General features: G+C 43.1%; 1 protein-coding gene across 11 annotated transcripts in view; it reads left to right on the forward strand.

The window, feature by feature from the left end:
• The window catches only part of RYR3 (ryanodine receptor 3), a 564,246-nt gene that overhangs the window by 476,057 nt on the left and 61,530 nt on the right, over window positions 1–26,659 (forward strand). For all 11 annotated transcript variants that reach the window (XM_074394143.1, XM_074394150.1, XM_074394148.1 and 8 more), the window contains 5 exons: window positions 228–358; window positions 5,918–6,238; window positions 8,838–9,078; window positions 20,602–20,689; window positions 21,678–21,770. In XM_074394143.1, the coding sequence (XP_074250244.1) occupies window positions 228–358; window positions 5,918–6,238; window positions 8,838–9,078; window positions 20,602–20,689; window positions 21,678–21,770 (874 nt within the window). The remainder of the gene's footprint in view (window positions 1–227; window positions 359–5,917; window positions 6,239–8,837; window positions 9,079–20,601; window positions 20,690–21,677; window positions 21,771–26,659) is intronic.

Genomic DNA, 26,659 nt, shown 5'->3' on the forward strand with positions numbered 1-26,659 from the left:
GAGAGAGAGGGACAAAGCTGCACGGTGTATTATATCATCATAACCAGTTAACAACTAGGATCCAAGCAAGGGTGTCCAGAGAAAGATGCGGGGAAGGAGAAGCGTATGCAGCCTTGCTGAGCCTAGTGCCTGGGGATGTCCATGGATTAATCTACAGGGAAGGTCCACCAATGCATGGGGTCAGCATGTGGGAGGCACTACTTCTAAATGGACTTCTTTGTTTCCAGGCAACGCCCTGCCCTTGGAGAATGTCTGGCCTCGCTGGCAGCTGCCATACCAGTGGCATTCCTGGAGCCCACCCTTAATCGCTACAATCCACTCTCCGTCTTCAATACTAAAACGCCCAGGGAGAGGTCTAGTAAGTATCTCCCCACAAAGGTCATCAGTATATTTCATGTGCTGGGAGGAGCCACACAGGCAGGGGGAAGCAGCCCTGCAGCACTGCGGCTTTCTTGGTCTGAGAGGAGCCAGGAGTTGAGGTTGGGACTAGGTTGCAGGTCTCCATCTTACTGTAGAAATAAGCACGGGCAAGGCTTTGTTACAATTAGGCTTCAGTTTACTCTTCTGTACAGTGAGGAATCAGCGTTGCTGATTTTGAAATCCTTTGCATCCTCAGATCTCAGGGTCTCTTGTCTACCCTGGGTTTCAATTCCCCTTCTGCACCTGGGGATGTGACTACTTTTTCGCAGTCCTTCTCCAGAGTGGTATTAGAGGTCTGCACCAATCACCTAATTATATTTTCAAGTCCATGTAGAGACTGTGCTTCCGAAGATGCTGACCACACATTTTCATCTTCATGGAAGATAAGACATAGAAAAGCACCAGAAGGAAGAGAAATTATACAAGAAAGATAATTTCTTAGCCAAAGTATTGACACAATAGGTTCCATAACCAGGTGGTAATATGACCACAGGGCAAATCTGGTCCCCTGCCTAGTTTTGTAAATAAAGTTTTATTTGAACTCAACCATACCTACTTATTTACATTTGATCTGTGGCTGCTTTAGCACGATGACAGAGTTGAGTAGAGGCAGGAAAGTTTGGCCCTGCAAGGCCTAAAATATTTGCCACCTGGTCCTCTATGGGAAAAGTTTTTCACCCTCCCGTGTAGAATAATCTGGAACTAAAATCCCAGGCAGGTTGTAAATGTGCTTCTGAAGGATCCTTGTATCTGAGTTAATTGTGATCCTGCCCAAGGAAAAGGGAATAGAATTAGACGAGTTCAAGCAGGAACCTTGAATCAAGCTTGGACTCCAACTAGAAAGAACTGCAACGATTCAATCTATTCTGAAGCAAAAATGACCAAACTATAAGCTAATCAATATTAAGAAAAAGTCACAGTAAATTATTTTCAACCAGAGCCTTTTCTGTTCAGAACCAATGTTTTCTTGAAATACTGCTGCAGACTACCGGTAGATGGCTGAACGTGGTAGCAATTCCATTTAGTTCAAGCTCCCTTTCTCAAACTGCCATGAGATTTAAGGAAGAAGCATTCTGAGCAACAAAGAGCTCATGCCACACTTCGACTGTTTTTTTCTTTTTTTTCCATCTACAAATGCAAAGTGCTAAGCCATGGCAGCTTTATTTCTACCTGCTTCCTGTTACTTGAAATAAGAGAAGCACATTAACCCCCAGAAATGATCACCAGGACAATTCGAATAAGGCCACTACTAAAAATCTTTGACTGAGCTAGAATACAGCAGAGACTAGTGTTCTCAGGGCTGGTCAAGAGAGAAACATTACAAGATGCCTCAACTTTCCAAAGTCCCATAGGAAATCTGTAAGTTAACTTTTCCCCAACCCCTTCAGCCTCATCTCACCCTTTCTTCCCTTCCAGACTAGGGGGAAAAAAAAGTATAAAAAGTATTTCCAACCTGGTTGTTCTCTTCCCACTCTTGATTCCAAATGAGTCCTAGCTTTTCACCAAAAGGGAAGCTGAGCAATAGAGCAGGCTTTGGCGAAGTTGAGCAGTGGCTGTGACATCCACAGGCAAATGCCAGCCCAGGTGTCACTCCCTGACTCCAAAAGGACATGGGGCCCAGTCATGACAGTTCTGGATATTTCTCCATTTATCCTGCTTCAACTGTGACTTGAGAAAGAGTGTATCTCTCTCTTTATACCAGCACTGTGTAGAGCTTTACCTGGGGAAACAGAGAAAGTGCCTCTGCTCTTCAGTTCATAAAGGCACAGTAGCAGGGTGAAATGAGGATGTGACAGAGAAAAGCCTAGGTTAGCTTTGGGAGGGAGGGGGATGAGTCTCTTGCATTGTGCTCCTTCCCAAGAGCTACTTGAAAAGTGTTCCTTCTCATTCTGTATAGCTTTGCATTGATTTAATAAGACATATTCATAAATAAAAAATGACTATCCATCATCGCATACTCCAAAGGAAGAAAAGAGACAAGGTTGTAATTAAAGACGACACAGTACTTTTTCCATTAGTGACACACTATGGGAATCTAGGTCCAACTCCCCTGAGCCCATGTTTTTCATCGTTGGATTCAACAAAGAGTGAATGCTGACCATGTGTATGGCTCTTAAAAAGCTTATCTAGAGCCAGAGAATGACTGAAGGCTTAATGAGCTGTAAGAAGGTAGACTTCATTCATTACAAAGTGGGTGGCCTGAGGGATAAAGGGTGGGGAGGAATGTATAAGGTGACAGATGATGTGAGCCTGTGGTTTAGAAATACGATATGAACTGATTTATCATGTCTTCAGTTAATTGGGCATCTCTATTAATTGACACTTAATGCTTTGCCAGCAGAATTACTCAGATTAGTAACTTTGATGCCCTGTAATATCCCAGTGCATTTTCTTTCTCATCCCAAAATTATTAAGATATACCTAGAAAAAAGTTTAATACTGTTATGTGCAGTTACTCAAAACTAGATAAATACTTGGTTATGGGTGGCAGTGATCCATTAATCAGTACACTAGATAGACCAAAACATCCTGTTACCAGTTTGCTTTTCTTCTGTACCCTATTGGAATAATCAACCAAAGAGAAAAGAGTTTCAATTCTAATGTAAGCTGTCTGTCTGTCTTGCAAAGAGACGAGCTGCTAAGATGAGGCACATAGGACTTTAGAATCTAATCTGGTGGTTCTTGAACTCGAATGTGCATCAAAATCACTGGGGAGGCTTGTTCAAGACTGTTGAGCCCCATCCGTAGAGTTTCTAATGCAGTAAGTCAGTTTGGGGTGAGGCCCAGGAATTTGCATTTTTAGCCAATCTCCAGATGCTGCTGATGCTGCTGGCAGGAGGACCGCACTTTGAGAATCATTGATCTAGAAGATGAAAGGACAGTGATTCTAAAGAGTCCCCCTCACAGTCGTGTCTGATTTGAAAAGGACAGCCGAGGCTGTTTTTCTAGCAAACTCATTCTGTGAGTTTTTGCTGTGGCATTTGAAGTACAAAACACCTACTGAATCACAAATGTTTGTTCCACTCAAGGACCAATTACATATAAATAACTTTTAAAGGTCATTATAACGGCTCCAGTGCAGCAACCTCAAGCAACTCTGTTTTTCTTAGGCATGGGGTAAAAAGAGTTCATGATGAGGTATTGTCTATGTGACATTTAAACAAATGTACCTGAGCCTTATTTCTAATCCCATGGCAAATAGTTGTCAATTTCAGTTGCATCTATGGCAGTGGCATTGTTCTGCATGTAGCACCTCAAGGTGCAACGTTTGACTTCCCTGCGTTTACCTCTGTACTCTGAGAGTGTTGGTGTAAAATTGTTTGTAAGGGTCCCTTCAGACTCCTGTGCTCTTGTTACCCATGACCATGGTCCTGCTGTGAGATATAGGACAGATTCACTCTCGGCAAATGACCATATCTGACCCATAATTTCCTTCTACTGCAAATCACCAGAGTTCATGGTTCTTTGGCTTTCATGCCATTAATCCTTTTGAATTGTTTGAGTTTTAAAAGATAATGGTCCAGGCCGAGTATAGTGGCTCACACCTGTAACCCCAGCACTTTGGGAGGCCAAGGCAGGTGAATCATGAGGTTAGGAGTTCGAAATCAGCCTGGCCATTATGGTGAAATCCTGTCTCTACTAAAAATACAAAAATTAGCCGGGTATGGTGGCATGCACCTGTAATCCCAGCTACTCAGGAGGCTGAGGCAGGAGAATCGCTTGAACTCAGGGGAATGGAGTTTGCAGTGAGCTGAGATGGCGCCACTGCACTCCAGCCTGGGCAACAGAGCAAGACTCTGTCTCAGAAAAAAAAAAAAGAGAGATATTAGCCCACTCCTGACATCCAAGGAAGAGAGATTTTTAGCCTTCTACCCACCAAAGGCTCTAGGGATAGCAACAAAAGTCATCACTAGGGAAAGGGTGATAGTGCTTGACTGGGCCTATTCCATAGCATAAAGGCTTCTGGGAACCATTGCTTTGCAACTGTACATCCTCTCCAGGTAGAACCACTTGTCTCAGCTGCAGATTAATTTTCTCCAAGGTAGCCAGGATTATTCTGTATCTCTGCTCCATGCAGTATAACCATGAGAGAAATTGAGACAGTCCCTTTCAATTGACCAGTATTCCTAAAGTCCATGAAATTTGGTATGGCCTCTCCTGTTTATGACTTCTTCAATTCCAATGGATACAAAATTTGAAAATCTAAAGCAAGACCTCAAGCCAACAGTAATCCCAATGCCAAAGGGCCTGCAGGCGTAACCCAGTTCACTAAACACAAATTTGTATTTACAGTCTTGTGTATCACCTGGAGATTGGCTTTATCTTTGGAAATATATGAGAACTTTGCATGTGATTCCAAATATCAAAAAGAATTTCCTCAAATCTTCCAGGGAGCTGATGTTCTGGGACAACAAGCTGCATGTTTCTTGTGGCTTCCCAGACTGCCTAGCTCCTTCAGTGCCTGATGTTTTTGCCCCAGTTTGAGAAGTTTGGCCTTAGGATGAAGTAGACACAGCAGTTAGATCAGTGGATGTGTTTACTAAGCCTTGGGCTTGTGGTTCTTACTCAGAATTGTTCCATGTTCCTCCACTCAGAGCCCTTGTTAACTTCTCACCTGTCAGGAACGTCAGGATGCTTCTAGGCTTCCTCCCGTCTGGCAGGAAAGAGTGTCCTTTATCCTAAGGGAAGCAGGACAGATAAGCCCTGGCTTTTTCTGTTTACAGTCCTTGTATCTCTGACAGCCCTCCCTGGTTGAAGATTGAACTCCATCTGTTGATTCTTTATCCTGTGTGTCCTTGTCTAGAGTAGCACCCCAACCATTCAGGGTGAGGAAAAGATAGGGGTCTCAAGATTCCTTGCAAATCAGTCTTCGGAAACAGAGGTTTAAACGATTGACAGGAAGTCGGTCAAGTCACCTCAGGTCATCCATAATTTCTGTTGTGAAGCCAGAAATCGGTGTACCTGTGATGCTTTTTCCCCAGAGTTCCAGCTGGATGGAAAGTTGTGGTTTCTGGTCCAGCTGAAGTACTATTAGATGAGTGGCCTTTTTTTTTTTTTGCCTTTTCTAAGCTGTACAGATGTGATCCAGGCACCCAACTTGGAACTAAACACTGATCAGTTGCTTTTCTCCTCTGATGACTGATTTTTCTGCAGGAGACACACTAAGGCTCAGGCAGGCAGGTCAAGAGGGAGCAGCCTGAGGACTGGCTCCATCACAGGGTAGTCTTAGGAGCCATCCCTCATCCTTGTGTCTGCTCTGCTCCTTTAACCACATGTTTGTTTTAACCTCAACATGACCTCTAGGAAAATAATGCAGCCTCTGGAAGCTGCAGTCTGTTCACTGATAGCTGGAGGACAAAAGCCACTTCACATCCAAGCTCATGCCCGTGAAGCTCTGGAAATTTATTTCTAAAGACCAAAGGAAAGGAGGGACAGACAAAAAGAAGCTTGCACCCACTGTGCTTTTGAATTTCTGTCCCTTTATTCTTTCGATCAGTTCTGGGGATGCCAGACACGGTGGAAGACATGTGTCCTGACATCCCGCAGCTGGAAGGCCTGATGAAGGAAATCAATGACCTGGCCGAGTCAGGGGCCCGGTACACAGAGATGCCCCATGTCATCGAGGTGATCTTACCCATGCTCTGCAACTACCTGTCTTACTGGTGGGAGCGGGGGCCTGAGAACCTACCCCCCAGCACAGGGCCATGCTGCACCAAGGTCACCTCTGAACACCTCAGTATCATCCTGGGCAACATTCTGAAAATCATCAACAACAACCTGGGCATCGATGAGGCCTCCTGGATGAAGCGCATTGCAGGTACCAGTGCTTTTTTGCCCCATTCCCCACCCCAGGGGCCAAGATAACTGGATTCTCTTTTTGTCTCTATTATTAATTCCAAAATGGTTTTGCACAAGCTCTATTCTATATTTAAACTTCCCCATCCCCACTCCAGTTGCCTAACAGTAAAAAGAATTGACATATTCCCCTGAAGAGCTTCCTGGAGCAAATTCTCCTGCCCCACTCCCCTACTCACCCAAGCCCCTCAAATCTCCAGGAAGCCTTTCTTAATCAACTCCACTCAAGACCAGTGAGCATTGCTTTATTTGATTTTGGTACTCAAGAATCCCATTTGCTCTTACAGTAATGATTGTCCAGAATTTCCCTGGTAAGTAATCCTGTGTGTCTTCCACGTGCATAAAACTCACTCCCATCTGACCTACACTGTAAGTTCCTTAATGTCACTCTGCATTTGTATTTCATTTTATGCTTTCTAAGACACACTCTCATGCAGGCTCACAGTAGCAGCACTTTGGTTTTTTTTTCTTTTGTGTCCCTTTAAAGTTATTTGCATGCAGTCAGCTCTCAATGAATGTTACTAGCCAATTTTCTGTTCCTGAAGCAACTTAAGAAAAAGGACAGGCTTGGAAAATGGACAGGCTTGGAAAAAGGACAGGCTTGGAAAACTGTATTTCCACAGTCAGGCAAACAAAAAATTTTGTGTTATTTGTGTCAAACTATAGTCCAAAGAGACAGAAGCTAAGGCGAAGTCACTACTTTTGATGGACCTGTGATTAAGATAGTGGAGTCTGCGGGTAACGCCTTCACCCACATGATCTCCTAGACCGTGAATACAATGGCTAGGCTAAAGGGAACGGTTAATCCAACCCTGGTATATACTTTCCTGGACAGAGGAATCGATGTCCTTCTGCAGGACCAAGGAAGAAAAGTTACTGCTGCTTCCTGTCTCACGGATGAACTGAGATCAAAATTGTAAATACATTGGGTACTAATGACAGCCAGATAATGCAGGCCTCTGTGGACATTTGAGTAAATAGAGTTGGTGTTCCTCTGTTACCCATTAGACCTAAAATATGGTTAACAATAAGGTAATTTTTCATTGAGTTTTACTTGATAAATCTGAATTCAGGGAAGGAAGGGTTTCAAAGAAAGTCTCCTCCCTTACCTCCCTCAAGGCACACAGAGGGAAAGTGTCACAGTGTGAGCGCCACTGACGGAAACTGATATTCAGCCTGTTATTCCACAGGTGAATCCAGATTCCATTCAGACAGGCCACTTACTTTTTGGTGACTAAACAAAGTCAATTTTTTTTTACTTGGTGCTGATGGAGTCTCCCTCTTTTGCCCAGCCTGGAGTGCAGTGGCGTGATCTTGGCTCACTGCAACCTCTGCCTCCTGGGTTCAAGCAATTCCCTGCTTCAGCCTCCCAAGTAGCTGGGATTACAGGCACCCACCACCACATCCAGCTATTTTTTGTATTTTTAGTAGAGACAGAGTTTCACCATCTTGGCCAGGCTGGTCTTGAACTCCTGACCTCATGATCTACCCACCTCAGCCTCCCAAAGTGTTGGGATTACAGGTGTGAGCCACTGTACCTGGCCACAAAGTGAATTTTCAGTAGTAAGCCCAAATCACCTATAGTTTAGCCATTCTGATTACATATCCAAAGCAGAGCTGCTCATTAAATAAGACTGAGAAGTCACAACTTCTTGGTTCATGCATCTCATCAGAGAGTGCCATTAACCTTCTTTCTAAAAGTATCATTTTTATAAAAGTAAAATATAAGTGAGATTTAGAAGAAAATTGCTGGAAGGCAAGCTGTTTCCAACTGAAATGCCTTAAGCTAAAGATACTTTGAAATATACATGTGAATGTACATTATCAATGGTTCACAACTCTCACTCATTTTTTCCTTAGAATTACTCTGATCTTAAAAAAAAAAAAAAAAAAAAAAACCCATGAAATGGCATATTTCTTTCTCTGATTGCTTGTTTCTACTTTTCAACTTCTAGTGATCACCCCAGCCTCTTTTTGTTCATTTATAATTGATATCCCTCCCTCAGAGCCCAGAGAAGTCACCAGGGATAGGTTAGCAGGTTTCAAGTGTTGAGGGCTGAGAATGGCCGTAGGGTTAAGGTGCTTTTAACAAATTGTTCCGAAAAATAACCAGAAGGCATATATTGAATGCCTGCTCTTAGCTCTGCATAATACTTGTTCTTATGAATAAAAGGCTTCCTTCAGGAAGTTTACAAGCTGCTAGTGAGCCCAAGGCAAAAAGAATGGACTACAAAATAATACAAAATCGTCTATCGTGAAGAGCTAAAGGTGTGGCATAGGCCATACATGCGTGAAGAGTTCAGGGGAGGCAGGGGCTCCCCACAGCCTGGAAAAGCAGAGCAGGAATATGGACCTTCTCCCATAGTGGCCTCGGTACCCCTATCCTCCGAGGTGGTGCTATGAGAGGGAAATATCAAGGAGAGTATTGAGGAAGGGAACAGGGGCAGGTACCATCCTGAGTTGATGGGATTCCATAACCTCATCTTTCAGTCATGTCTTTCATTTTCATCCATTGCCATAATACGTGAAATGATGGGGAGGCCCTTTGTTTGTAAATGCAGTGTATGCACAGCCCATCATCAGCAAAGCCAGGCCCGACCTGCTGAGAAGCCACTTCATCCCAACTCTGGAGAAGCTGAAGAAAAAGGCCGTCAAGACTGTGCAGGAGGAGGAGCAGCTGAAAGCCGACGGCAAAGGGGACACCCAGGAGGCAGAGCTCCTCATCCTGGATGAGTTCGCTGTCCTCTGCAGAGATCTCTATGCCTTCTACCCCATGCTGATCCGCTACGTGGACAACAACAGGTACGGAGGAGACTTCTAGGAGCCTGTCTGCCCCTCGGTGGGCTGGTGTAGGCAACAGAATAAAATGGAAAGATGGCGTTGGGTTATTATCGGTAAGATAAAGGATGTGATATGTGCCTCCACCATTCCCCTTCCCAACACCAATAGTTCCTGCTGTAGGAGCTCTGGGTAGTGCTTTCCTGGAGCAGTGATTATATATGGTCTGTGATAGGGTCATCCCCTCCATCCTTACAGGCTACCACAGGTCAGAGGAAGTTGGTCAAATAAAGTAGCAGTGACCCACTTCTGCCCCTCTGCTGTTCACTCACATAATCCTTCATCCAGTACTGCCTGACTGTGTATGAAGCACTGTTCTAGGCTTTAAGTGATAGGAACGAACAGAATAAACAAGCTCTCTGGCCTAGGGAGATTTCATTCGGGCGCTAGGAGGTGAGCATAAACAATAAACAGCCCATATAAGTAAATTTTACGGAGTGGAGTGAGGGGAATTAGGAGGGTCAGGGTGGGGTGGAGTTATGTTTGTAGATAGGGTGATACTGAGAAACCAACATTTGAGCAAAGGCCTGAAGTGAGTAAAGTTTGGAACCAGTAAGATCTGGAGCAAGGGAGTTGCAGGAAGAGGGAACGTCTGGTGCAAGCCCTGAGGAAGAAGTGTGTTTGGGATGTTCAAGGGACCAAAAGGAGGCCAGTGTAGCTGATGCAGAGGGAGGGGTGGGAAGAGCAGTAGAGGATGTCAGAGAGGCAACATGGGGCCGAGAGTCCAGGCCTGGGAGGCCAGTCCTGTGAGGACTCTGACTTTTACTCTGAGTGAGGTAAGAAGTCCCTGGAGATTTTGGGGGAGTCTGTAATGTGATCTGATTCGCTCTTGGAGCACTGTAGCAAGGGGTGGAGGCAGTAGGGCAGGAAGAAGACCAGTGGGAGGCTCTCCATGATCTAGGCAACAGTGGAATGTGATCCAGAGAAACTGAAAGTGAATTAGCAGTGTCGGGTGGGAGAGTGACGGGAAGGGACTGCTTTATGGGGCTGGGGTTTTCTTTTAAGGTGATGAAAATGTCCTGAAACTGGATAATAATCGTAGTTTCACAACATTGTGAATGTACTAAACATCACTGATAGCAAATTTTATGTTACATGCATTTTACCAGGATTGATTGATTGATCGATGGATTGATTGACTTTGAGATCGATTCTCACTCTGTTGCCCAAGCTGGAGTGCAGTGGCACGATCTTGGCTCATTTTAACCTCTACCTCCTGGGCTCAAGCGATTCTTCTACCTCAGCCTCCCACGTAGCTGGGATTATAGGCACGTACCATCATGCCTGCCTAATTTTGGGCTATTTTAGTAGAGGTAGGGGTTTACCATGTTGCCCAGGGTGGTTTCAAACTCCTGAGTTCAGGTAATCTGCCTGCCTCAGCCTCCCAAAGTGCTGGAATTACAGGTGTGAACCACTGCACCCAGCCCATTTTTTTTTTTTTTTTTTTTAATGTTGATGGTGGCTGAGGCCAGGATGGTAGCAGTGAAGACTGACAGAAGTTATCAGATTCTGGGTCTGTTTTGATGGTAGAGCCCTTGGAACTTCCAAATTGGGAATGAGAGAAAAGAGAAGAGTGAAAATGATTCCAAGCATTTTACCTGAGTACATGGAAGAATGGAGTTTTCAGGAATAAGGAAGATTGTGGATATGTCAGATTTGGCCAAGGTTGGGGTGCATGTGTTGAGGGGAAGATGAGGAAATCACCTTCAGACATGTTGAATTTAGCTGCCTATTCAATAGAAAGGTGAAAATGTTGACTGGACAGTTGCATATGAGACAGAGTTCAGGGGACATATCTGATGTAGACATAGGAATTTTGGAGGACTGTGAGACTAGATGCGGTAAGTAAAGGATTGAGGACGGGCAGGAGAGTTCCTCAGTACTCAGAGGTCAGGCAGAAGAAGACAAACAGCAAAAGAGACAGAGAGGGAGAAACCAGTGAGACAGTCGCAAAGCCAACAGAATGGTGTATCCTGGGTGCCAACTTCGCAAAGTTTCCAGAAGGAAAGAATGACCAACTGTTTCAAATGCCGCTGGTAAATAAGATGAGAACTGAGACTGGGCATTAGATTAAGCAGCTCATTAGTTATTGATGGCCTTAACAAGAGCAGTGTCTGTGAAGTATTGAAGATAAAAAGCCTCTTTGGAATGAGTTAACAGAGAATGAGAGAAAAGGACTTGGATCCAGCAATACAGGCAACTTGTTCAAGTTTTACTCTAAAGGAGAACAGAGAAATGGGACACTAGCTAGAGGCAGAAGTGTGGTCAAGAGAGGAGTTGTTAAGATAGGAAACTTGTCAGGTTGTTTCTTCACTAATGGGAAGGATATAATAGAGATGGGGGCTATGATCATGTAAGAGAGAGACAATTTCTAAAGCAGTGCCCTTGAGCAGGCAAAAGGTCAGCCTTAGGAAGTATGACCTTCACAGTAACAGGCAGGAGGGCAGAGACTGTGGGTGCTGATGCTGGTTTGTGTATATATATATATATATATATATATATATATATATATATACACACACACACACACACGTATATAAATATGTATATAGGTGTGGGTGTGTGTGTGTGCATATATATATAAATATATATATATGCACACACACACACACACACCTATATTCAGAGAGAGAGAGAGAGAGAGAGTGAGAGACGGGGGGGTAGATAGGTAAGTAAGATAGATAGATAGGTAGGTAGGTAGGTCCGTCGGTCAGTCAGTCGGTCGGTCAGATAGGTCATACAGGTCTTTGGGGGTCCTTTTCTGATTGCTTTTATTTTCTCAGTGAAGCAGGAAGCAAGATCATCAATTGGGAATGAAGATGGGGAAAGGAGCATAGAGGTTTGAAAAGTAAGGAGAAGGGATGAGGTGGTTGCCAGGAAGAGTGGAAGAGGAAATGGACCAGGAAAATGCAGGGTGATTACCAAAGAGCATTAAGAGATCTGCGGTCATGAATTTACAATAAGACCCATCAGCACGTTAGCTTTCTCTCCAGCCAAATTCAGCTGTAGATATCAACCAAGAATAGGAAATAAGTTTCATTTAACGAGAGGTGAGGTGTTGCAAAGTGAGTATAACAAAAACAGGTTTAACAGTTAAGGGTATATGTAAGAGGGTAATTATAAAGATTCACTGTGGGCCGGGCGCAGTGGTTCAAGCCTGTAATCCCAGCACTTTGGGAGGCCGAGGCGGGTGGATCACGAGGTCAAGAGATCGAGACCATCCTGGTTAACATGATGAAACCCCGTCTCTACTAAAAATACAAAAAATTATCTGGGCATGGTGGCGCGTGCCTGTAATCCCACCTACTCGGGAGGCTGAGGCAGGAGAATTGCCTGAACCCAGGAGGCGGAGGTTGCGGTGAGCCGAGATCGTGCCATTGCACTCCAGCCTGGGTAACAAGAGCAAAACTCCGTCTCAAAACAAAAACAAAAACAAAAACAAAAACAAAAACAAAAACAAAAAAAAAGATTCACCGTGGAATTTAAGCTGGATGATGAGGAGGATGGTGAGAACACAGAAAGCCTAATGTCCATGAGCAGACAAAGGATCAAAGGATTGTTGGAGAGTGGATACTAGACAGGAGGAGGGTGGTGGTCAGAGAAGGGAAATACATGGATTTAACACTGTGGGGTTGGGGAAGGTTGCAGCTATTAGTAATGACCATGGGATTGTACATTGAGGCAGGTAGAGGGCAAGACCCTTAGAGAAGAAATCAACAGACTGGAAGGCCATGGAGCTCGGAAGATCATAAACACATACATTGAGGTCACTGAGAATGAAGACTGGTGACATGTTGAGAAGAATATCAGTGAGCTATGTGCTAAAAGCATGGATAAAGGAAGGGAAATGGCTAGGATTAGTGGACACCTTGGTATGAGAGGAAATTCAAAACTGGAGACTCGGAGACACTTCCTGGTGCGTGTCTCTCTTCTGACATTTGAGCACTATTTAGAGAGGAGAGGTGGAAAAGAACACAATATAATGAACTTGCCAAACCTGCTGCCCGCTTCTCTCAAGACCTCTTCCCCAACCTGAGTCCCTCAGGAGGGTCACCCAGAATCCTCATTCCTTCGGTAACCCTTGCCTTCAGCCCTTCACACTGACTCTGCACCTTCCCTTCTCTCCCATCGGTCAGTCCCCTGGGGTGGTGGCCATATGCTGTGCTGGACAGGCTGCATATCCCAGCTCACCGTCATCACTCCTGTTCTACAGAACTTCAAAGGCTTTGAGTCTCTGATGTCATTATTAGGCAAATTAATTCATGTCACAAGAAAAATGTTTCAGTGTAATTCACTTTTTCCCCAGTGTTCATTTGGTGCACAAACTTCAGCTGAGTCAAAATAAATAATTAAACGACAATTATGTGAAAAATGTGAAGGCTTGTGGGAATAGAAGTCTGTAAAATCATAAAGCTATTGATAGGGTGAACACAGATGTTTTCATGGTATCTTTGGGTCTGACTAAGCCCTTACCCCATTTGTTGGTTGTTGTTTTTTCCCTGTAACCAAATATGTGTCAGTTGTCCAAGTCCATTCTCCAGTTCTCCAACATCAATTGGGTATCCAGCAATCCAGCATAATTCTGACAGTAACTAGGCAGAGTTCATGCAGATCCCACAGATCAAGGGCTCAGTTCTCCAAGACTGTTCCTGCCTCAGACACCAGCCACAAATGAGTTACCCAGGCTACTCATACTTCTGTCCAGTGAACTGCAAATTCCATGGTTCTCTTGACCTGGTTTGATCATTCACTCAGATTTGACAATTCACTGGAATAGCTTGTGGAACACAGGAAAGCACTTTAACAAATACAGGCTGACTAGAAGGGATATAACTCAGGAACATTCAAAGGGATGAGACTCACGCATAGAGGAATGTATGGGTGTAGGGGAGGGCAGAACCCTGTGTCCACCCCGGCACACTCCCTCCCAGCCCATCAATGTGTTTGTCAACCTGTAGGCTCCCTGTATCTCAATGTACAAGTTTTTATGTAAGTTTCATTGATAAATCATTGGTCGGTGGTGATTGAGATTGAACTCAATCTTCAGCACCTCCTCTCTCCCCAGAGGTAAGAGAGTGAGGCTGAAATTTCCAGCCCTCTAGTCGTGTGCTTGGTGTTTCTGGTAACCAGTGCCGTCTTGAAGCTACCTAGCCCTTCCCCGCTCACGGGTCACTTCATTAGCATAAATCCACGTATGGTCAAAGGGAACCTGTTTTATATAACAAAAACTGCTGTTACTCAGGAAATTTCACAAGTTTTAGTAGCTCTGTGTCAGGAAACAGGCAAAGACTAATACATATTTTTATTATGCCACACCCTTCTAAAGTTTCAAGCCTTAAAATGCAAATTTGAAAATGTTTAATAAGGTCCCATTAGAGATAATGAAGGAATGCGGGAATATTTGGGGAACATTGGTAACTTTCTGCGTGATAACCCATTTTGCCATGGGCAAGAAATGGACCTGGGTTTACTCCTTTTAGCATTTATTTTGTAAGGCAAATTGTACTTACTATTTAAAATAACCTAATGAAGATTACTTATATTTAGCATTCCAGTAGAAACACTTTACATACAACACCTTACACACACACACACTCTCTCTCTTGATGTGTGTGTGTGTGTGTGTGTGTATATATATATACATATATATAAAATCTTTCCTTACCTTTCTGTGGAAAGGTAAGGAAACTCATTTTCCAAATAAACCCTGCTTATTTGAGGGTCACGGTTTGAGTCGTTTCCCATATCATCATACTGTTAGCAGTGTAGAGAAGGAAATTGCCAGAGTTTGAAGTGAAAAATAAAAGTAGAGTAAATTTGCTCCTGGAATAGCTCTTTAATTGCATTTGTCACTATTGACGATCAAGACTCAAGACAGAGAATGTTCTGCTTATGCAGTGTTTGACAGTTGCTAAAAATGGCAATGTCAGAGAGTCTTTGAGATCATTATTAATTCATTCATCCCCACTTTTCAATCTGTTCTTCCCTGAGCATCACGGTCATATGAGCCGTGTTAAGAAATACAGCCTTCCACTGTGAGTGCCTTTGCTTTCTTCAGGTCCTCTCTTCATCCGAAAAGATCAGCTGGCTTTGAATTATGGAATTGTGACCTTGGCAGGGATGTTAGAGGTCACCTCATCTTACCTCCCAGTGGATGGGGAAATACCCCTTCCTTTTTCCTTTCGGGACTTTCTGCCTCTGGTTATTGGGAAAAGTGGCGGACCAAAGATGACAGGGACAGCACTGCCATGCTTGCAGTCCCATTCTAGTTTCAGACAGTTCAGACCATTCAAGCTCGTAGGATAACTCCTACCTATCAGCTCTAATTTTACTCTTCAGAACCACACAAACTTACTCTCATTCCTCTTGTGGCAGCTCTTTAAATATTGAACAGAGCTATCTTGGCTTTCCTCTTCCCTGCTTTTTCTCATCATATGAAACCTTTGTGCTCTTTTCTGCCCTGCCACAGCAGTGTGTAAAGTTTCTCTAGTGTCCGAAATACTCTTCTCAAGAGCGGCGTCAGTTGGTCAGTGTGCAACCTGCAGCTGACCCAGAATGAGCAAGAACCAGGTGTGGTGTGCTCGGCAGGGGGCACGGAAGTGCTTCATTTCCTCATCAGGAGGTAAAACTCAAGACAGATTCAACATCTCTCTCTTTCTAAGAGGCAGTGGCTTCTTAGCCTCTTTCCTAGGAGTCAAAAACATTTAGAACTTAGCATTGAACTTAAATAGTGATATTTTTGGTGGAAACCTGTCTCTCAAACTGTTGAAGGGAATTAGAGTAAATCCCATGCAGTGACTGCCTCAGGTTGGGTCCTCCAGGGGAGGCTTTGGAGCAAAGCTTAAAAAAAAGCTCTCAGCTCTGAAGTAGACATGCTGACTGTGAATTCAGGAGCATGGCTTTCTTTTCTTTCAAAACCTGATCATTTGTCTTTTTTTTCTTTTTGAGACGGAGTCTTGCTTCGTCACCCAGGCTGGAGCGCAGTGGCACAATCTCTGCTCACCACAACCTCCGCCTCCCGGTTTCAAGTGATTCTCCTGCCTCAGCCTCCTGAATAGCTGGGATTACAGGCATGCACCGTTATGGCCAGTTAATTTTGCATTTTTAGTAGAGACAGGGTTTTGCCGTGTTGGTCAGGCTAGTCTTGAACTCCTGGCCTCAGGTGATCTGTCCTCCCGGCGACCAAAGTGCTGAGATTACAGGAGTAAGCCACGGCACCCAGTCTTGTCTTTTTGAAAATAGAAGTGTGAGTCTCCTTACTCCTGCCACCACCCAGGATTCTGTTCTTATGCTTCACATTTTCTCTGTGACTATGCTCAGTTATGTCATCCACTTGGGTTGCTGCTGCTCTTTTGGTTGTTAAAAATTTAAGGAGTACAAGTACAGTTTTGTTACGTGGATACATTGCTTAGTGGCGAAGGGTGGACTTTTAGTGTGACCATCAACCAGTACAACGTCTCTAGAAAGCAGTATGGAAATTTCTCAAAGAACTAAAAATAGAACTATTCAATCCAGCAATCTCATTACTAGGTGTCTACCCAAAGGAAAAGAAATCATTACATCAAGAAGATACTTGCACTCATATGTTTATTGCGGCACTGTTCACATTAGCAAAGATTTGACATCAACCCAAGCATGCGTCGATGGATGCCTGCATTTGAAAAAAGTGGGATACACATATGCACATGCAATGGAGTACTATTTAGTGATTAAAAAGAACATGGATGGATTGGAGGCCATTTTCTGAAATGAGACAACTCAGAAACAGAAAGTCAGATACCACACGTTCACGTTCGCACTTAGTGAGAGCCAAATAATGTGTACATATGGACATAGAGTATAGAATAATAGACATCGGAGATTCGGAAGGGTTGGATGGAGCTGAGGGATGAGAAATTACTTAATCAGGACAGTGTAACTTATTCAAGTAATGTGCCATCTCCTGCATATGGCAGAATCTCTGATGGTTATCTCTAAACCCAACCTTCTTCTCTTCTTACAGCCTTGAGTTTTCCAGCTGCCTTTTGGCAGCAAGCAGTGCAGATGATAAAAGAGACTCACAGATCAGCTAGGTATCTGCAAGAAAGTCTAGTGACTAAGCATGGACAGAGATGGTGAATGCCATGGGAGACTGGGTGCAAGCAGGAGAGACACCTGGTTGCATTAACTGGGGGCAGAGAGGGTATAAGCGAACACAAAAAGCTAGGTCAGGATCTTCCCTTCTCCCACAAATACCTTCTTTGACTTGTATACCTAGAGAAAACTTTTAATGGGATTTTTTTTTACACTCATCCCTCTGAGCTTGAAGAAAGAACCTCACTAGAGATAAAGAGCAAATATCTGCCTCTTAGAAGAGGGGTGGTCAAGGCAAAATATGTTCTGCTGAAGCTGCATTCCCACACGAAGGAGACAAAATGAACATCCTCTTCTTTCTCCCACCAGGAAATGTTACCCAAGATTTTATTCCTGATGTTCTTGCTACTCATGGTCCCAGTGGCTGTGCTTTTCCTTGGCTAGATAGGATATGACCCTCGCCTTTACCCACTGAAGGCATCTTGAAAAGCCATCAAGCTCATTTAAACCAAAACACTAAGGAACAGCTGGCAGTTCTGATGAAATTTTATATTTGACCCTGAAAAGTCAATAGGAAATCGGAAACATTGCCAACCTAAAGCCTCAAGTTTGAATTGCATTTGGCTGCTAGAAATGAAAAATTGGCTATAGTGGCTTAAACAAATGAGAAATTTGATCTCACACAGAAAAGAAATCCAAAGATAATTAGGGCCAGTTTTGTTGTTCCTTGTTAGAGAGGCCCATGCTGTTTTATTGATTGTTGATTGATTGATTGATTGATTGAGACAGACTCTTGCTCTGCAGCCCAGGCCGGAGGGCACTGGTGCCATCTCGGTGCTCACTGCAACCTCTGCCTCCTGGGCCCAAGCAATTCTTCTGCTTCAGCCTCCCAAGTACCTGGGATTACAGGTGCCCACCACCATGCCCAGCTAATTTTTCTCTTTTTTTAGTAGAGATGGGGTTTCACCACATTGGCCAGGCTGGTCTCAAACTCCTGACCCCAGGTGATCCACCCACCTTAGCCTCCCAAAGCACTGGGATTACAGGCATGAGCCACCACACCTGGCCTCATTCCTTTGTCCTTATATCCTTAACATCGCCTTCCATCTTTGAAGTTACTTTATGATGTAATATGCCAATCAGAGTTCCAGCCATCATATTTTCATTCCAGACAGGAAGTAGAAAATCAACAGGAGAAAGACCAAAAGGCACCTTCAGCTATCTGGTCCCTTCTTAGAGATTTATTTCCAGGAGGCCCATCCAACAACTTCTACATGCATCTTATTGATCAGAACTTAGTTACATAGCTATAGCTCAAAGGAAGCTGGGTAATGTGATCTTTAGCAGGGCACAGTGCCACCCTGGACAAAATGGGGTTTATTGCTATGGAAGAAGAGAAGAATGAGTATTGGGTAGACAACCAGTAACGTCAGCTATATAAAGGAGAGACTGCTTGAATCTGAAAACAAGCAAGATTAGGTAAGGATGTCCCTGAGACTGGAACCAAGGGCAGTAAGGAATTCAGGAGATAAAAGAAGGATCCCAAAGTGATCTTGACCCCATGAGTCTTTATGTATCTTAGTCTGGTGCTCCTCATGAATGGGTAGGAGGTACAGGCTGCCCACAGCAATTCAGTTTGATGTCCTAAGCCTTAGGGAACTGGCTTTTGGTAGCTGTTACCCTACCTGGGGCAAGAGGCATCAGGTTTTTCAAACCATTTTTGAGATGCAGGGTTTTTTTAACTTAAGAAAGACAATAGTTTAACTATGTCACTGTGATATTGTTATATAATAAATATGTATTTAGGCTTCATCCCTGCTTCCTATACAGAGCTCCTAAAACTTATGGAATTTCCTGAGGGAAAGGGGTGAAAGGAGCATCTTTGGTTATTCATAATAAGCCCCTTTCAACCATACCTGAGTTTATTCTAATGAGGTGACTCTTGAAGAATGAGGACTGGTTGCCAGATACACCAACTCTGCAATTAGGGAGTTGGAACTTTCAGCCCCACCACCATTTACCCTCCCCTGACCTCTGGAAAAAGGAGAAGGACTGGATATTGAGTTTAATAACCAGTGGCCAGTGGTTTCACCAATCATGCCTATATAATAGAGCCACCACAAAAAAATTCTAAGCTATGGAGTACAGAGATGTCCGTGTTGCTAAACACACAAAGGTACTGGGAAAGCGCGGTGCCTGGAGGAGGCGTGGAAGCTCCATGCATCCTTGCCCTATGCATCTCTTTCATTCAGCTCTTCCTTCGTTGTATCCTTTATAATAAATTGCTAATAGTAAATCAAGTATTTTCCTGAGTTCTGTGAGCTGCTCTGGCAAATCATTGAACCTAACGAAGGGATTGGTTATAGCCAACTGGTCAGAAGTACAGGTCACAAGCTGAGACTCGAGGCCAGCATCTGAAGTGAAAGGCAGGCTTGTGGGTCCGAGCCCTTCACCTGTGGGGTCTGCACGAACCCACGTATTTAGGGTCATATTTGAATTGTAGGGTATCCAGTCAGTGTCTGAAGAGTCGAAGAATTGCTTAATGCGAGGAAAATGCCACGTATTTTGTATCAGAAGTGTTGAGCAGAGAGACAGTGGGGGTTTTTTTTAAGTTACTCTATGTAGATATTTGAACATGGCAACTCATCCAACCCTTTGAAATATAATTTAAATTGAGTATGTAAGATAGTTCACAGCAAGACAGCTTGTAGAAATGACTGAATTCCTGAAACTGCAGTTTAGCCTTCTTGCTGCTACTGCTGAATGTCTTAACCAGCCTAATTTTTTTTATGAGTAATGTTTATTTATTGGGAATCTTCAAACCGTTTTAGAGGGCATAGAGGATAACTGATCTCTGTTTATACACTTCAACTCATAATGAAAACCATATCATCTTACAAATTTCATTCATAAAACTGGCTTTAAAGAAAAAGGGTGGGATAGGAACTGTTTAGAGTGCTCAGAAGGTCAGAGGTTTGACAATGACAAGTGTCAAGGACAAGGTTAGTTTTCACAGTGACCAAGACTTGCCTACTTTTGCTACATATTAAAGGAAGCATGTCCCAAAACTTAAAGCTTACCCTTAATCAACTAATTAGTTTAGAGAAAAAAAAACAAAACCTACTTTTGACCATTTTGAAATGTTGATTTCTGACATCGGTTTGCTAAGGTAATTCTTGAATCCTCTGGCAAATGCAAATAATTATTGTAGATCCTTCAAAAAATCTACCGCAATTATGTACCTACGTCTATTTAAGGAATATATTGCTATTTAGTCTCTGATTGTTGCTTTCAAATGAGAATGCAGTTTGATCTGGATAAATGTGTGTTGCCAATGCTGGTATAATTTTTAGGGTGTGAATATTTTAATCCCTACCGAATTTCAAATGCCTATTCATTTACTTTTTGGCACAGATCTAACTGGCTCAAAAGCCCTGATGCTGATTCTGACCAGCTCTTCCGCATGGTGGCAGAAGTCTTCATCCTGTGGTGTAAATCTCATGTAAGAACACATTTGGGCCCTGGGTTTAGAATAGCTGTGAAAGCTACAGACCTTGGAAAACTGTTGATGAAAAAAGTCAAACTCTAAAAAATACTTAAAGAAATTTATTCTCAGCCAATGTGGGGACCATGACCCATGACACTGCCTCAGGCAATCCTGAGAACATGTGCCCAAGGTGGTTGGGCTACAGCTTGACTTTATATACTTCAATGGGACAGAAGTTACTGACAGAGGCGTAAATCAATACATGTAAAGTATACCTTGGTTTAGCCCAGAAAGGCAGGACATCTTGCAGGGCGTCCAGATCATAAGTGGATTCAAAGATTTTCTGACTGACGGTTGTCAGAGTTATCTAAAAACCTGGAATCCATAGAAACTGTGTGTAAGACAAGGGATTGTGGAGACCAACATTCTTATTATGTAGATGAAATCTCGTACGTGGCCACCCGTAGAGACAACAGGTGGCAAGTATTTAAATGTCATATTCAGACATTTAAAAGGTGCTAGACTCTCATTTAATCTGTTCAACATCAGGAAAAGACCTGGAAAGGGAAATGGATTCTCTATAGAGTGTGAATTTCCCCCACAGGAGAGACAGCTTTGCAGGGCCATTTCAAAATATGTCAAATAAATATATTTTGGGGTAAAATATTTTTACTTCCTTCAAGGCCTGCTGTCAATCATGTGATGCTATACTAGAGGCAGGTTGGAATTTGGTGTCTTATTGCTACCAAGAGTCTATTTGGTCAATCTTAAGATCTCTCTTTCAGTGTTAATGCTGGTCATATATGCCTAAACTCTAAAAAGGAGAGGGTATAGTGAGACATGCCTGACCCGCTCTTCTCCTCATGGCACGAATTAGTATTTCGGTGTTTGGAATCACCTTGGCTGAGAGGCAGAGTCTATTCAGTTACCTGAAGAGCTTAGAATCTTTCTGGTTTCCAGAACTTTCTTGTCATGTTTGCTTTTTCAATTCTTTCCCACTTAGAACTTCAAGAGGGAAGAGCAAAATTTTGTGATTCAGAATGAAATTAATAATTTGGCATTTTTAACTGGAGACAGCAAAAGCAAGATGTCAAAAGTAAGTCCTTAGAAAACAATTCCCAAAACTCTTCAACCTTGACCTCAGCCATGACTTCGGTCTATTTCCTGTCTTCTGGGGATTAACATTGTACTGCATTGAAGTCAAACTACATAACCAACAGTCCCTGCTGCTGTTTCTTTGAGAGCAAGCCAGAAGAAACTGCTCTCAAATAATAAATAACAGCTTGTATGTCAAAAAGTTTAAGTTTCAAGACTTGCCTAAGGCATTTGAGAGGTCTCCAAAACAAAAGCTGCTGTTAGTGGTTTTAAAATACAACCAATTCCTATGTAGTGAGGATACAGAAATTGACATGCCTAGAGCCACCTTTTGATGGCTAGGAAAAAATTACCTTGCTTTGTAGATTCTGACAGCATGTACTCTCACATCATGCTTGTTTTCCTCCTATCTGTAATATTCAATGCCTGTTTTATTTCAGCTATGTTGGTCTCTTAATGCCTTCTATTTATTTTTCGTGACAGTTGCACTCAGAAAGCCAAACATTTGTCCATTTCCTGTAGGAAATATTTGAAAGAGGGCATTCCAGACATCTTTCTGAAGAAAGAGTAACCTAAAGAGAGGAGCTTAGCAGGAATACAAGGGCCACAACACCCCCAGCTCCTCTTGAGTCATCTCTGCACGCTGAGGCTTCATTATTTTGATTTAAGAGACTTCTCAGACATATTTCTTCAGGTGTACATACAAAAGCAAAACCTACTTAAATGAGATGTTTTGTTACCAGCTGTTATGGCTTACGCTTGACTCTGTACCCCTGAGAAATGTGCCTCAATGAGGGTTGATGGTGTACGTCCAGTGCAAGTGACATGTAATACCTGAGATGTGCATCTGTCTCACTGCTGGCACAGTGCAGCCTTGGAGGAACATCAAGGTGGAGCATGCATGGGGACCCTTCCGAAGTAAGAGTCAGTTCTGGAAAGATAAGTGTCATGGGTTTGTAACAAAGCCCTTGGGCATCTTTCCAAATAACTGTTGGGGATGGAGGTCTCATATATAAGCTGCAGACAAGGGGCTGGTATAACACCAAAAATGAAAACTTTAGCACCTGGAGCTCTACGAAGCATAGCTAGCTGTGGTCAGCTGCAGTCATTCTGAGCTTTCTGTCCCTTTTATTTATGTTGACACGTTTCTTCCAACATATAGAAACTGTTAGTTTATAATATACTTTAAGTATACACTTTTAGTATGTACTGCTTAATAAATTTTGACAAAATTACGTACATACAAAGTAGAGCGATCGCGTTCATGAGTAATCTTTGCTGCAAAAGGATTCTTTTGTGCTTTAGATGATTTTATTTGATTTTCTAAAATTCATTTTAAATTTGCCTTTTGGTAAACACATCGACTGTCATATGATGTATACAGGGTAGGGTTTTCTCACATCTGCCTCTCTGGGACAGCTAGCTTATCTTAAGTTGCCTCTGCAGGTGGTCTTACAGCTATCCCAGCCTCTTCTTTGACCCGTCTACCTACAGAAAGTCAGTAAATCCCAGACAGATTCCATACTATCTTCTTTTTTTTATTATTTTTTTATTTTTTGAAAAGGAGTCTCACTCTATCACCCTAGCTAGACTGCAGTGGCATGATAGCAGCTCACTGCAACCTCCGCCTCCCGGGTTCATGAGATTCTCCTACCTCAGTCTCCCAAGTAGCTGGGACTACAGGTACATGCCACCATGCCCAACTAATTTTTGTATTTTGAGTAGGGATGGGGTTTTGCCATGTTGGCCAGGTTGGTCTCGAACTCCTGACCTCAAGTGATCCACCTGCTTTGGCCTCCCAAAGTGCTGGGATTACAGGAGTGAACCACCATACCTGGCCCTATCTTCAAATTGAGGTAGGTTCAGTGGCTCCGGACTGAACAGCAAGCATCCATTGGGATTGTCAGGGAATGATCACAAAGCAATGAAAATGACTCTGATACCAGGACCTGGATCCTGGATGAGCAGAAATGGCAAAGACATCTCAATCCTCTGGTAACGAATGCATGCTAAAAGTCCTTGAGTTTACATTTGGAAAGAGATGAGGTTACAGAAAATGGCATTTCAAAACCCACCTACTGACAAACTAACAGGACATTTTGTTCATTCACATCAGTAAATGAGGAAAAGGGAGTGTTTGTTTCTTGACAAAGGATGGTCATGTTCAGAATGTGGGCCTCTTCGGTGCTGGTCTGGTTAGCCTGTAGAAGCATAGTCTTTTGTTTTGTTTCCATTGTTGTCATTTGCCAATTATTTCTAAGCTGCAAGGGATAGGGTCAAAATTACAAAGTAACAAATGGATGAGAGGACACTCCCTAAAGGTTGAATGATATTTGCCATGGTCCTCAGGGTCAAAAGTATTCATACTGTTGTCGTTGCCTGCTTTGAGTCACAGTATAGTAATAAATAGACCAGAACATGAAAGGAAGATAAGTCTTCCCCCTGGCCCAGCTGTTGGCTAGAGCTAAACCTTACATGATTCACTCAGCTCCTCTGGGTCCCAATTTACCAGTCTGCAGAATGAGGCTGAGCTCACTGCCTGACTTCTCCCAACTGTACTAAGATATTCTGGTTTAAAGTCAGTTTCAACAATATCTCTAGGATAGAATAATGTTTGATAAATGTAGTGCATTATTTCAGAAAAAGAGATACCATGCTTCTGAAAAGTAGTAACTCACAGCCATTTCTGGTATTTTTTGGCCGTGGAACTACACACGGAGGAGTTAGGGATTGGGGGAGTCTTCATTTTTGGTTGGCTCCCTATTGCCTTTGCCTCCCTGCGCTGAGGTGTTCTCTCTGTTACCTAATCTGAACAGAAACCTGTATTTGCTTTTATCTCCACTCTTACCTGAATTCTGGTGTTGTAAAAATGAAGTCAGCCTCAGTGCATATGGCAGGATTTGCAGAGATATGGGTATGTGATTGCTGCATGCCACACATACCACATATGCCATTGCAAATGGAAAGGAGTGGAGAAAATAGACAGTGAGCGACGCTGTTGCTACTTGACTAATTGAAGGTCAGTTCCAAGATTTTCCGGGCAGTCAAAGCAGATTTTGCTTGTGAGAGCTCATTGTATATTTTGTGTATATAACACCAGTTTGCAAATGTATGTTAAGCTCAATGTAACTAAGCGGAGCAAGTGTTTGTCGTGTCATTTTGTTTTGAAACTTTTTTTGTTTCTGGAAAAATGACAGCAGCTTCTTCAGAAGCAAATAGTAAGTTAGAACGTGGTCAGCCCAAGAAATGCCAGTTCCTTGACCAAGGTTATAAACAGTAAGATAAAAAATGTTGTGATGCAGGAAATATTAGAGTGCCTCATGGATCAAAGCCACTCCACCCCGTGAAGCGTGATTTCAGCGGATGGAAAGGGGACAGGAAATATTTTAGAAGCTATCTTTGAGTTTTTCAAGGGCAGTCACAGTTACACGTTTGAGTTTTCTTGTTCACACTCCCTCTTTCATTCCCTTACCCACCCCGTTTTTCTTTTATTTTGATTCTCTTTGTTCTTGCACTTCTGCCGTGTACTCACAGGCATGTGTGCACGCCCTCTCTCATGAACGTGCACACAGACACGCGCACTCATCCTCTTCCTCTCTCGTCACCCTTGCTCTGTTTTCCCCACTTGCCTCTTCCCCTCCCTTCTCTCCACCTCACCCTCTCGCCACCATTTTTTTCCTCCCTCACTGTCCTCCTCCTCTCACTCTATCTCTTGCTTCTCATTCTCTGACTTACAGAAAGTCTCCTGTTGTTGGATTGACTCATCATTGCTTCAGTTACCTCTCAGTGGGAGAAGAGCTTCCCATGGCCCGGGCTTGTCTTTGTTCAGTAGCCTGATGCCAGCTCTCCCTGTGTCATCCCTTTGTGGTGTGTCCTTAAAGTCACTTACCCTGCAAAAGTCTGTCTGTCTTTTAAGTTCTACACACAAAATCAAGTGTCTGCTTATAAACTTACTACTGGTGACAGTCTGTGATGTCAGCATGGGGAGATGAAATGATTTTGAAGGTATAGGAATCTGTAAATTTCTAACAAGAAAATAAAACATGGGCCAGTATGGTGGCTCATGCCTGTAATCCCAGCACTTTAGGAAGCTAAGGAGGGAGGATCACTTGAGGCCAAGAGTTCCGTATGAGCTTGGACAACATAGGGAAACCCTGTCTCTTAAGGGAGAGGGAAAAAAAGGAAGAAAATGAAAGAAAATAAAATGTTTCTGCCACCAATTTTTTAAAAAGCATTTCATTAGAAAATTGCAGTGAGTTAACTAATCTTAGCAATATGTGGCAGAACAAATAAAACTAGAATCTGTAGCCTCGACCTAGGGTATGTTGAAAGGTTGTAGCACAGAAGGGAAATGCTTCATCTTTTGGGTTATTTAGTGATCCTGAATCACTTTGGATATTCCTAGAGTACTTTTTGTTAGTAAATCTTTTTTATTTTTCTTTTTTTCTTTCTTTCTTCTTTTTTAAGACAGGGTCTCCCTCTGCTACCCAGGCTGGAGTACAGTGGTGTGATCATAGATCACTGTAGCCTCAAATTCTTGAGCTCAAGTGATCCTCCTGCCTCAGCCTCCCGAGTAGCTGGGACTATATAGCACACTCCACCACGCTCTGCTGAATTATTTTATTTTATTATTTATTTATTTACTTATTTATTTTTGGTAAAGATAGTGGTTATGTTGCCCAGGCCGGTCTTGAACTCCTAGCTTCAAGTGATCATCCAACCTCAGCCTCCCAAAGTGCTGGGATTATAGGCGTGAACCCCTGTGTCTGGCCTATGCTACCTTCTTTTAACATGAGCGCAAGCATTGCCCCTTAGCTCAATTCTCCCTTTCTGTGTGTAGCCACAGATGTACTGGAGTTGATAATGTGGGGGTAGAAGGAAGAAAGAATA

Source organism: Saimiri boliviensis, chromosome 2 (genome assembly GCF_048565385.1).
Source record: "Saimiri boliviensis isolate mSaiBol1 chromosome 2, mSaiBol1.pri, whole genome shotgun sequence".
NCBI classification, from domain to species: domain Eukaryota; kingdom Metazoa; phylum Chordata; class Mammalia; order Primates; family Cebidae; genus Saimiri; species Saimiri boliviensis.